Source organism: Triplophysa rosa, linkage group LG6 (genome assembly GCF_024868665.1).
Source record: "Triplophysa rosa linkage group LG6, Trosa_1v2, whole genome shotgun sequence".
NCBI classification, from domain to species: domain Eukaryota; kingdom Metazoa; phylum Chordata; class Actinopteri; order Cypriniformes; family Nemacheilidae; genus Triplophysa; species Triplophysa rosa.
The window spans coordinates 12,894,088-12,907,429 of record NC_079895.1 but is presented as its reverse complement, the minus strand read 5'-3'; the positions used below and the strand labels follow the sequence as shown (position 1 = coordinate 12,907,429).

The 13,342-nt window shown below is 41.8% G+C and overlaps 1 protein-coding gene across 4 annotated transcripts in view; it reads left to right on the top strand.

The window, feature by feature from the left end:
* The window catches only part of gtdc1 (glycosyltransferase-like domain containing 1), a 44,570-nt gene that overhangs the window by 27,746 nt on the left and 3,482 nt on the right, over positions 1-13,342 (top strand). For all 4 annotated transcript variants that reach the window (XR_008963130.1, XM_057335997.1, XM_057335998.1 and 1 more), the window contains exons 7-8: positions 4,382-4,491; positions 5,295-5,439. Coding sequence is in view for 3 of the 4 variants with exons in the window: in XM_057335997.1 (XP_057191980.1) it covers positions 4,382-4,491; positions 5,295-5,439 (255 nt within the window). In the remaining variant the exon portion in view is untranslated. The remainder of the gene's footprint in view (positions 1-4,381; positions 4,492-5,294; positions 5,440-13,342) is intronic.

Genomic DNA, 13,342 nt, shown 5'->3' with positions numbered 1-13,342 from the left:
CAGCACGTTTAAAGTTTTGCCCTAAGACCCAAAATGGTTACAAACTCTCTCTCTTTGGCTCCCTGCACTTAGAGTTTATTGGCAAAACAGATAACTCTGTTTTTAAAAATGTTCAAAAATCATGTTTTATGTACTGTATTATGTAATCATGTTTTTCTTGTTTTTTTGTGTTAGTTAGCTGTATTATTGAGTTATTATTGTTTAATCAAAACAACCCAACTGCAGTTAGATTGATACTAATTGGAATGCACAATTAAAAACATGATTTAAATAAAAATCAGTTATCTGTTTTTGCAAATGAACTCTTCTCTTGTATTTTAAGTGAAATATATTGACCAAAAGAAGAGAAAACACACAACAAACAAAGTAAAAAGTAAATTTGACTTATAGCATCTTTTCTTTATATGTGGATATCATGAAAACATTAAATCATTGAACGAAACTTTGAAATATGTTGTCCACGATAATAGTGTTACGATACTTTGACCCATTTTTGATTGTCCATGCAAACCAAACTTAAATCCTAATTTCCTTTTACAGTTTTTCTCGATTGCTTAAACACATTTCTTGAAATTATGCCTCGTATTCTCAAAACAGTGAACACAAATCCATAACATCTCACCCAATTCCCCAAACATCCTATTTTCAGGTCAAAATGAAGCTCTCTTCTCTAAACCATTCAAACTTGCTGAAAAACCAAACTTTTCCACCAGATATGACACACAAGCCCTCAAAATCACCCACACTGCAACATAGTCTTAGACACTGGTGAGAGCAATTCAAAACACTGTTATTAAAATCTCTTTGTTGGACTTAAGAATAATTTGACAGCTTAGTGTTTATTAGAATATACAACATAAAAGAGTGCACATAGAGAAAAGTACAAGAATGAGCTTTAGGAAAAAATAAAAATAAAACATTACACTACTGTAAAGTAGATGAAGATGATCTTACAAGACAAGAAAAGTTCAAAAACCAAAGAACAATTTAAACTGGTCGTGCAACACAATTCAGTACACATCTGAACAAATAACATTTACATTCAGACATTTAGCAGATGCTTTTATCCAAAGCGACTTACAGAGAAGATAAAGGAAACAAAACAGTGAGGCGATTTGTCAATAGGAGGCGATGTACAAAATATGGAATCCTCTGCACCTTTGGCCCAATTTCGTAAAAGTGTACTATTTTCTGCAAAAATACGGAACAGGTAAAAAAAGGCTACAAATGCACATTTGTAAACTTGATAATCACAAATTTGAGGGTGTACACATGCTACAGTTTACTGGATACAGAATAGTGAAATTTCTCTCATATAAAGTGTGTACTGTGATTATACTGTCTATAATGTTTACTGTAAGTAGTATAAAGCGCAGTAGATGATTCTAGGATGCACACTTACCTGTGCTCCTATTGATATTATCCTGAGATTCTGGTTGGTGTGTCATCAGTTTTGCAACTGAATGTTTACTGATGGACAAATGTGTGCTATTTGAGTTTACAACTTGACACTTCAGTTAATTATATTGTGTGTTTGTGTTTTCTGAATGAGAACATGGTTAAACCTTTGCAAATTGAGGCTGTTTGTGTGTGGGGTTTGTACAAGTTGGTGTATTGTTCTGAGAATGTGTTTATGGTTGTCAGAAAATGGTGAGTTGTTTCATGAATTGTGTGTTAGCAATCGAGAAAAACTGTAAAACTTTATTTGGGTCATCCATACGTTTTGTTTACCTCATTGTGCCCCTTAAATGTAGCCTCTAAATTTCAATGATCTAATTGAGCTCTAATAAACTTGTTTTGTTTATTAATCCGCTTTAATGCAGTCAGTTCACAATGTAACATGCAAACAGCAGCTGCGAGCGCATTTCTGTGATCCCGTGGTTGCGTGTGTTAGCGCGACCGCTGGCCTCCTCTCTCCCAGCTTTAGTGCGAGAGGCACGTTGAGCCCCGGCAATCCCTGCATAACATAACTGACATATTAATTAACCCTCCGCTATGCTGCCAGTAGGAAATAAGGCATCACGGGCTTCATGCAGTCTGTTTTAGTTACTAGACTGACAGGCTTGGTAATAAGCATCCCTGTAGTCGCCATGTCACCTCCCCGCAGGTCAACCAGTCTTAGTCCAGAGGTGGTAGCAATCACATCCATATTGTAGCGAATCAAAAGAGGCTGCAAAATTAATGAGGGAATCAACGTCAAGCCATGGGGGAAAAGGCAACATAAAAGAACCGGAAATGAGAGGAAATAAGCCTTCACTAATACCTCATCTGAGGAGATTCCAACCAAGTGGGAGGTGTCTTTTGTCAAAGCGCTTCTGCCCCCGGTAATTGTTTTTGACCTTCAACGTTTGTCGTTTTTGTGAGGAGCTTCTTCTCCGACTGCGTACAGAACGACGGTGCTGAGAAGCTCAGAGATTTGTCAAAGGCCCTTTTGTGAGCTCTGTAAGGCCGTTGTTCGCTTGCGTACCTCAGTGCTATGGAGTGGATGAACCTCGCCACTCAAGTGTCAGAACTTCAGCTCCACGGTTTAGGTCAAAGACAAGCTTTTCAAACTCAAGAGTTGAAGGTCATTGTCTTAGGAGGGAAGTTTTTCATCAGACGCGATCATTTTCATTTTAACGTGTGGGCTAGGCATGCTTGTAGGCCGTTTTGACCTTTGAATATACTTTAATTGGGGTTGCGTCTCATAGCCATGTTGGGACAGAATTCATTGGACTGGGGGAATCAGCAGACATTATATGATATTGCATGAATATCTGGGTCACTATATGATGTACAGTGTGTGGTTGTTTAGCGTATAGTTATTGAAAGGGATATTCTGTCATCATTTACTCACCATCTTGTCATTTCAAACCACTGTGCATTTCTTACTGATGCAAAACACCAAAAGAATATATTTAGAAGAAAGTTGGTAACCAGACAAAGGCAGTTCCCATTCACGTCTATTGTATGGACATAAAATGAATGCAAGTTGATGGCTACCAATGTGGTTCGGTTACCAACATTCTTCAAACTATCTTCTTTTGTGTTCTGCAGAAGATTGAAAGTCATACAGGTTTGAAATGAGTAGGGTGACTAAATGATTACAGGTGATTGTCACTTTAAAACTATGATATATTGTGTTCCTTAACTTTGCATTAGTCTTTAGTGCTACACTTGTGTTCTTGGCATTTTGGATTATGGTCGAATAGTTTTGCCTTCCCACGGTCACATAAAAAAGCAGTTCTTGTCTCGAGAGAATATAGATCTCACAGCTTTAAAACATCAGCTCTTCATCCACACAACGTACATCCGAAGGTTGTTTTCTCGGTTTGATAAGACCCATCACATGTAATTCGACAAGAATGTTCAATGAGATTCCTACGGGGGAAAGGTCCAATTTAAAGTGCATTTAACGAAACCTTATTCTTTAAAGTACTCCACATGGAAGGTTATTAGATGTGAAAGCACACTTCAGAGAGAGCTATTTTTGAAGTAATGAAGCATTGCCAGTGATTGACTTTGAGAAAGCTGCTCACCAGATCTCTTGGCCGAGCTCAGAACTTTAATGGAAACACACCAGCAATCAGCGGCCTGGATGGATCACAGCGACAGAACATGTGGCCTCAGCTTTCAGATGTGTAATGAAGGTATACACTGTTTTTGATTGGAAGAGGAACTCTCAGAACTCATAACAGGCACCTCACATGTAAATAATCGTATTAGCATTTTCATTCATTTACAGATTTAGAAGAACTCGGAATATCTAATGTCAAACACTGACATTTCAAGTGAGCTTTCAGGATATCACCCATATTTGCGTTTTTAACCATGTCCATTTTTTATTGTTTCCATATTGCTATGTCATGCACAGCGGCACTGTCCTTACGTAATCTTGGAAGTCCAAATTCGCTGTTTTTCAGGAAATTTTATTGGTTAGATATTTGCAAAACCCAGTGACAAACATCAAGGGTGACTAATAAAATTGCTTTACGGCAAAAAATTCAAATCATGAAATGTGGAGATACAAGGTTTCAGACAGCAGTGAAATGGTAACGTAAACATGCAGTAGTTCATACCTTAAGTCATGTCTTTTTATTATAAACTAAAAACACACATTGATTTTTCTTATTTAAAAAAATCCCTTTCCGCCTTTGGTCTCAGATAAAAAAAATTCCCATAATACAGATTTACAGAATAAATCGGCACTAATGTTTCTGATTCTGTACCATTTTTATGCAAAACATTTAATTTTTTCTTCAAAATGTTGCCTACTGTGTAATATTCCCCGCTGATAATATTGTTGTCATCTTTCTGCTATTAATTAATTAATTAGGAATTATGTTATTGTTTCCAAATGTGAATGTCTTCTGTTTCTGCTGTGTCTCTTTTTTGGCTGAAGGGAACATGACAAAGACCCACAGCTGTTTTTCCAGACCTTACTGAAACTCAAAGAACGACAGCTGAGCTTTGAAGTTTCTGTCCTGGGAGAGACTTTCACTGACGTTCCAGGTACATTGTGTGCCGCTGGGATTCTTTGAATTGATAAGCATGTTAATGTATTTAAATAACATGTACGTAAGCTTTTAAAAGTTTTGGACTTCTTGGAGTCAAGTCATGATGCATGAAAGCAAGATCTCAAAGTTATTTTTGTATATTTCTTTAATCCTTCCTTTAGATTTGTACGTTGATTTAGGTGTATGACACTTCTGGTATCACGGTCAAATGTAATTAAATGCATTTTATTTAACTTTGAAACAAATTGGTTAAGTGGATAGCTTTAGGTTCAAAGTTCATCTGTTTATCACACACAGGCACCATTTTTATTGGCAAAATACACTCCCCATTAGTGGACAATTACGTTTTAATATCCTTCAGACAGTCTTGAGTATTTATGGTGTTGTGTTAATTTAATTTACATGCATGCACACTCCAACTATGACTAACGCTGCCAAAACCAGACTTACAGGAAACACAATCTCTTATATTGAGATGCAAACTTTTATTGTGGCATAAAGAGCCACTGGACCAAAAGAAATAAACAGATCGTAAAGGTCGCTCATGTTATGAAATTATGTTTACGATTGCTCGGAAGGCAATCACGTTGAAACGGTTTTAATCTATTTTGATTTCGCTAATAGAATCACGTTATTGATTATTTGTATGCCTTTTCATTTTACGTCCAAATTTATGACGACCTTGCTTATTTGATCTCCTCGCAAAATATGACCAAAATTTTAAACAACCCTCTCTCTGCTAATTACTACACATCGATACTGAGGCCTGTGTCCCTTCTTCGTTCCTTCCCACTATAGACATCTTTGCAGAAGCCAAAGAACAGTTGGTTGACCACATCCAGTACTGGGGTTTCATGCCCAGTAAGGAAGATTACCTCAAAGCGCTGTGCCAAGCAGATGTCGTCGTGTCCACGGCCAAGCACGAGTTTTTCGGAGTAGCAATGTGAGTTTTTTTCTGGTGTCTGCCGTAGAAATATGTACGTTTTTAACAAAGTCAACACCGTGGTTGTGTACAGAACTTTAAATTTAATAAACGTCGATGTTAATAATGATGTTAATAAATAAGGTGGGCTTTTCTGTTTTAATAATATTTCCGAACTGTTAGATGAATTTAGGAATTCATATTAGTGACTAAATACATAATTAAGTTTATTTTCAATCATTTATTTACATCATACACACAGAATGGCTGTCCCACATTTTGCCTGCAGCTAAAGACACTATTTGTCTCTCACAGTGACCCCAAATATTATTGGGAAATATATTTTTTTAATCATTGGATTAGATAACAATTTCAAACTATCACGTCACATTTTGCGACAACAGCTTTTAGTTTTTTATTACAAAGATTTTGAAGTGATGGTTGTTAGTCATTTTTGTGGATGTGTGATGTCAGTTTAAACGTGTAGTTCATTCATTTAACTACTGACATGTTAACTAAGTGTGACTATCAAAAGCTGTCTAAATATGTTTTTTTAAGATGTTTTAAGGGCATTTTGCCTTTATTGGACTGGACAGTATGATAGGAGAAGACAGTAATGTATAGGGAGGAGAGCGGGGAATGGGATCGGCAAATGACCTCGAGCCAAGATTCGAACTCGGGTCGCCGAATGTGCTTTGGCACCATATGTCAGACCACTGCCCACTAGGGTTGTCGCGGTACCATAAACATATCTTACGATACTGTACCAGCCGAAGTATCATGGTACCAAGTAGTATCACGATGCTGTGTCATGTTCATAATTGAAATCTACAAAATAAATTAAATTTCCTAAAACACATTTTGTATTTAATATAGTGAACTGTAGCTATTATGTTGTACACTACAATATTTGTATTATTAACTATAGAAATGGGATAAGTTGTAGCAAATACTGAAAAATACTTTACTATGGTAGACTAGTAAAATTCCTAAACACTAGTGTTTTTTAAAGTTACTATAGTAAATACTAAAGTACACTAAAACATTTTTTACCTGTGAACTAATGCAAATGTGCGAGAAATTTAATTTATACAGCAATGTTTATATAGAGAAATGTTATGATTGCTTTAAATGTGAAACTGAATTTTTTTACTGAGTCGCGGCTGATTAATTCAAGAACGAAGCAAGTGACTTGATGAATGACTCACTGAATCATTATTTCGCCCGAGTCGTTCAAAACACGGATTCATTTAGGAGAGAAACACATCAAAGTGTAAGTGTTCATATGACCATTAATGCGCATGTAACATTCCTTACAGCACTACTATGCTGCCGTTTGAAAAATAGAGAGGCATCGCAGGTATTTTTAAGCTTTAGCACTGGTACACCGTGCAACCCTACTGTCCACTAGGATATCTGCTCCGACGGCTTCAATTACTTTTAAGCTTTAAATATTATACAATATTAAACAAAGTGCTTATGCTATTTTGTATCTTTCTTTGAAATAAATGCATCTTGGTTTCCTGTAGCTCACTTAGTGTAGAATTTCGCTAACAACGCAAAGGTTGTGGGTTCGATTCCAGGACATGATATACCAGGCGACATACTCAATTGTGGGAGAAACAGATGTTTATTACAATAGTAGAAAGAACAAGACAGTCAATAAGCACCACCAGTAGCACAGAGATCGGTGGGTCGACAGCAGACACCCTCGTATGACGTAAGCGGGGAGAATGCTCGACCCGAAGATGCTGTTCGAGGTTCAAGGTGACAGCCCCGACCACCATCTCCTTGGGGAGAATGCCCTCGGCCGCGAGCTTCCCCCCGGGAACCTCAAACAGGTGAGAGAGCGCATCAGGTTTGACGCTCTTGGAACCCGGCCGGTATGAGATCGTGAAGTTAAATCGCCTGAAGAAGAGCGCCCACCTGGCCTGACGTGAGCTCAGCCTCTTGGCTGAACGGACATACTCAAGGTTTTTATGGTCTGTCCAGACCAAGAAGAGCTGCGCTGACCCCTCCAGCCCAGTGATGCCACTCACCCAGGGCCAGACGAACCGCCAACAGCTCTCTGTTACCGAAATCGTAATTCCGTTCTGCAGGGCCAAGGCGATGAGAGAAAAAAGTGCAGGGGTGCACCTTCTCATCACGGCCGGAGCGCTGAGACAAAACCACGCCTATCCCGACATCAGAAGCATCAACCTCGACAATAAACTGCCATTCAGGATCTGGCAGACAAAGCACAGGTGCAGAGACAAAACAGGACTTGAGAATATCAAAGGCTAACTGAGCTTGGGAGTTCCATTTGAACGGAACCTTGGTGGAGGTCAATGCTGTAAGCGGCGTGGCCACTTGGCCGAACCCCGGATAAATTGCTGGTAAAAATTGGCGAAACCCAGGAACCGCTGTAGGGTTTTGCGTGAGTCCGGAATGGGCCACTCGACGACGACTTTGAACTTAGCGGGATCTGGTTCAATGCCTTTGGGTGAAATGATATGGCCAAGGAACGAGACGGTATCAGTGTGGAAATCGCACTTCTCTGCCTTGACAAATAGCTGATTATGAAGTAGGCGCTGGAGAACCTCATGAACATTTAGGGGTATTGCTGGAGAGAGGGGAAACAAATGTCTCCCAAAACTTCATTGATGAGGCCCTGGAAGACGGCCGGAGCATTGGTCAAACCAAAAGGGAGTACCAAATACTCATAATGTCCCAATGGTGTATTGAATGCCGTATTCCACTCGTCCCCCTTGCGAATGCTGACCAGGTTATAGGCGTTACGTAGGTCTAGCTTGGTAAAGACCCTGGCTCCCTGTAACAGTTCAAAGGCCGATGACATGAGCGGTAAGGGGTATTTATTCTTCACACGTAATCTCATTCAAACCTCGATAGTCAATACAGGGGCGCAGGGAGCCATCCTTCTTTTGTATGAAGAAGAAGCCTGCACCGGCCGGCGAGGAGGAGGGGCGGATGAGCCCAGCTTACAAAGAATCACATATATATCTCTTCATGGCCTCTCTTTCGGGAGAAGATAGCGAATAGAGGCGACCCTTAGGCGGAAAAGTGCCGAGAAGGAGATCTATGGCACAGTGGTGGGGGCGATGCGGAGGCAGAGAGGTGGCCCGTGACTTGCTGAACACGGACCGAAGATCATGGTATTCCTCCGGGACCCCAGTCAAATCGGCGGTTTCGACCTGAAACACAGGAGACACAGAAACAGGAGAGGGAGCAGGACCAAGGCAAGACACGTGACATGCAGGGCTCCAAGCTAAAACTGAATTATTAACCCAATCCATGTGAGGATTATGCTGTGACAACTAAGGATGCCCTAATATGATGGGAGTATTGGGGGAATCGAGGATGTACAGCTTTAATCGCTCACAATGGTTACCAAAAAGAAAAAGGCCTACGTGAGGTGTGATGTGAGTGATGGAGGAGAAGGGATTCCCCGCTAGCATCCAGACCGAGATGGACTGAGGAAGAGGTATGGCTGGGATCTTCCATTTGAGAGCCGTGGCAGTGTCAATGAAGCTCCCCTCAGGTCCGGAATGCACGAGGGCCAACCCAGTGTGGGTGATTACGTCGATTGTCAGACGAAACGGCAGCTGGGTGCAGGCAGACTGGGAAGATACAGGGATGATGGCGCCCACCCGGACTCCCCGAAATACGGGTGGGCGCGGGCTTTTAACGGACACTGCAGTACTTGGCGATCAGGCTTGCCACAATAGAAACACAGTTCCTGGAGAAGTCATTCTTGCTTCTGGCCAGGAGACCGACGAGAACGACCCAGCTGCATAGCCTCCGCTTCTGGTGGCGCATTGACGATGGTACCCGAAGAGTTGGCATTCTGAACTCGACAGGAGGTAGGAGAAGGGCGTCGACGGGCATTGACTCGACTCTCCACCCTAAAACACAGGTTCGTGAGCTCCTCCAGGTCTCGAGGAGAATCCAGAGCAGCGATCTCATCTGCGATGGCGCTGTTGAGCCCGTCAAGAAAGCGTGAACGTAGGGTTCCCTCGTTTCAGTCGCAGGCGGCAGCCAACGGCTGAACCCGGATGGAATAGTCGGTTACCGAACCTCTTCCCTGTGAGAGACGAGAGAGTTGGGCGGCCGCCTCATCCCCTCGAGCTGACCGGTCGAAGAGATTCGTCATTTTGGCACAAAACGCCCCGAAGGACTGACAAACAGGGAGCTCGAGCCTCCCAGACAGGCACACCCCATTCGCGAGCTCGCCCCATCAGTAGTGTAAGCACAAACGCCACCCTAGCACCTTCTGTGGCGTAGCGACGAGGTTGCAGCGCGAACACCATGGTGCATTGAGACAGAAAGGCTCGGCAGGAGTTAGAGTCGCCGTCGTAGAGCGGCGGGTTGTTGGCATGTGGTTCCGGCTCAAGGGGAAATTTGTTGGAGACTGGAACTGCGGGACCCTGAGAGCTCGCCGCTGCAGTTCGGAGACCTGGAGGAGGAGATCCGTGACTTAGGCGTTGAGGACCTCCACATCACACGTGGTTGCGTTGAGGTGGGATGCCTGGTGCCCCAGCATAGACCCCTGCTGCTACAGTGCGTTTCGTAGAGGATCCATCCCCGCTGAGTCTTGTGAATGGTCTGACCGTTCTGTCATGATATACCAGGTGACAGACTCAATTGCGGGAGAAACAGATGTTTATTACAATAGTAGAATGAACAAGACAGTCAATAGGCACCACCAGTAGCACGGAGATCGGCGTGGAGAGACTCTACCCGCCAAACAGCAGACACCTTCGTACAACTGAGAACTAAAATCCCAGAAGTCCTGGAGCGGGGAGAATGCTCGATCCGAAGATGCTCAGAGAAAGGGAGAACTGCTTCCGCAGAGATTCCGAGGCGGGGAGAATACTCGACCCGGAAAACACGAGGTGTAAGATTCAATAGTCCAACCCTGTCCGGGGAATTCCAGTGTCTGGATGGTAAGTCTGGTGATGCTGAGCGAGCGAGCGAGTCCGGGACGCCAACGGGTACTGAGGAGAGGGCAGAGAAAATAAACCAGAGCAGGCAAAACAAAACTGAGAAGGATACTAGAGGGGAAGCAAGACTAGGCTAAAGGCTATGGAAGACTAAGATAACTGCAAAATACTCTAGGCAATAACAGAGACTATGACTATGACAAGGATATAGAAAGCAGGTAATATCCACAGGCCCAAGGTAGTGCGAGAGGTCACAACTAGTTGACAAACAACGGTCAGACACAGGACAGGAGGACAAGAGAAACTAAATAGGGAAACCTAACGAGATACAGGTGAATGGGATGAGGAGTAATGGATAAACTGATGGCCGGGATAATCTACAGGTGAACAGTGTGGCGAGGTGATGAGAAACCGGTGAGGGGAAAACCTGGCGGGGAGACACGTGGGCGGGGCAAATGACGTAGACACCGAGCACATGGCGAACTGTCAAAACAACGAGCACATGCGCTCGACAAAAACAACAAACACGGTGCTCGGATCAACCAGGAAGTGACCGGTATCACGACAGGAACACACTGATATAAGATACTGTATGTGTAGACTAAATTAACCGAAGAAAAGTCACTTTGGATAAAAGCATCCGCCAAACGCTTTAATGTAAATGGATTTATAACTGCATTCATGCACTTTCAGGACTCAAGTCAAAATACTTATCAAGGCCACTGTATAATACAATAAATTTGTTATGGTGAAATAGATTTTTCTTAATCACAGAATGAGGGAATAAAATCCTGTTTTACTCTAAAATTCACCTTGAGCATGTTTTTTAGCATGTTTTTTTTTCAAACCCCAAACAGACTAAGAAAAGTTCACGGCTTAATTGAAAGTTTGTTTTGAGGGCTATATCAGAGTATGAATGGTACCGAATGTGTGTTGGTGCGACCTTTGAAACCATACCCCTTGATGTCTTCAGCATAGCCTGAATCAATATCTTCAGTCACCTGTGCGTTACTTTTGAAGAGTTTATAAGATAACGCCGAGGGCCAAGGTACAAACCGTCCAAAGCAGGACTGCACTGGCAGGAGCTCTGGTAATCCTACACAGGGGGTTTTAATTATCCAGGTTTTACTCTGTAGATCTAAAACTGCTGTTAAATGACAGCACTGGTGATTGTTCTGGGCAGTGATGTCCATTGATTGAATAGAAACATCCTCTGCTTTGTGAGGTAACAGTTTAGACTTGTGCTCCCTTTGGACCTCTTACTACACAGAGCTGAAGATGTTCTCGATTTCATTAGATCAAAGTCCGACCAAGAGGAGACATACGGAGACTCCTTTGTGCGTGTTTTGCATTCATGTCCTCAGGCGACGTGTGTTCAAACAGTGATCAAACACCTGCTGTCTGCTTTTCTTAATAATGTTAAAACTCCTGAAAACATCCAGTTCAAACAGAGATGATTAAGGGTTATTAATACTTACTAATTCAATACTGCGACAGAGAATCGATCGCATGAAAGGCGTGTGCTCGTAGGACGTCGAACTTGAATCACCTGCCCGTTGCTTTTAACAATCACGCCTCATTGGTCAGCTCCGCACGAGGGGACTTTCTTCACCGACTTCCGTCCTCGTTATTGTGGAAATTAGCCTAATCTGATTAATTGTCAGCAGACGCCCATGCATGCCCCGCAGAAAAACAGTAAGGCAGCCAAGCAGAATGATCAGCTAATTATATTTGAGATGAAAAGCCCGATAAGCATTTGCACGCTCACACGTTAACTGCATTGACATGGAACTGACCTTAATCAGTTTCATACGACGGGCTGTCGGTGATTCCAGCCGAGCGTCTTAGATTGCATGCGTTCGCTGTGAATTTTATCGGGAAAGGGGATGTTGACATTGCAGAGTAGGTAATACTACACTAAACCTTCACTGTCTGGTGTTTGCACAAGGGCGGCGACTATTGTGCTGTTGTTTTTCTTTTCCTTTGTGGAGAAATTAGCACATGCTCGTTTTTTCCCGCTTTTCTTAGGCGTCCAATGGTTTTGGCTTGTAATTTGTTTGAATAAAGACATGTAAATTGAAAAAGTGCAAGTTCTGCCGCTTTGAGATAAATCAAAAATGGTAATTATTGTACGTAAAGACGTAAAGTAGCCTAATGTGAAGTGAGTTAAAAGTCTTGCTTATTTTAGGTTAGTGTTTGTCTACCAGGGGGTACAAAGCCCACGAGGGGGCATCTGCATAATTTCAAGGGAGCCTCAAGATAACCTTAAATTATTATTATGTCATTTACTCATCCTCTTGTCACTTCAAACCTGTATGACTTTTTTTCTTCTGCAGACACAAAATAAGATATTTTGAAGAATGTTGTCAACTGGCATCGGTTTTGTGCGCGTACAATAGAAGTGAATGGGTTCTAGCTTTGTTCGGTTATCGACTTTTTTCAAAATATTTTATTTTGTGTTCTGCAGAAGAAATATCCCTTTAAAATAAGCATTAAAATAATCTAAAACAACTAAACGTTGTGATGTTTATTAATGTTTGGTTATTTATGAAACAAAAATACATATTTAGTAATGTATCAAGCTCCAGAATATTTTATTGGGTAGAACTTGTGAGGCCTTCAAATGTTCTTGTTGACGATGGGGTAAAATAAAAAGTAAAAAGGTTGGGAACCAGTTGTAGATGTTGAAAAATTCAAAGCAATTGCTCAAACTACAGCAAAACTGAAATGTAAAAAAAGAACCGAAGTACTAGTTTAAAGCAGTGTAAGGGTGACCATTAAATATGCAGCAATACAAACCACTTTGAAACACAACTTGACACCCAGCGACGTTTCACTCATCCACACGATTGTTCTGGAAGATTTGTCCCATTGCTCAATCAGAATCGTAAAATTTCAGCCGTGAATGGCAGAGGGCTAATCGGATATTAAAATATGCATGGTTTTAGCATGGGAAATGAGATGAGGATCTGATGGTGAAGGGA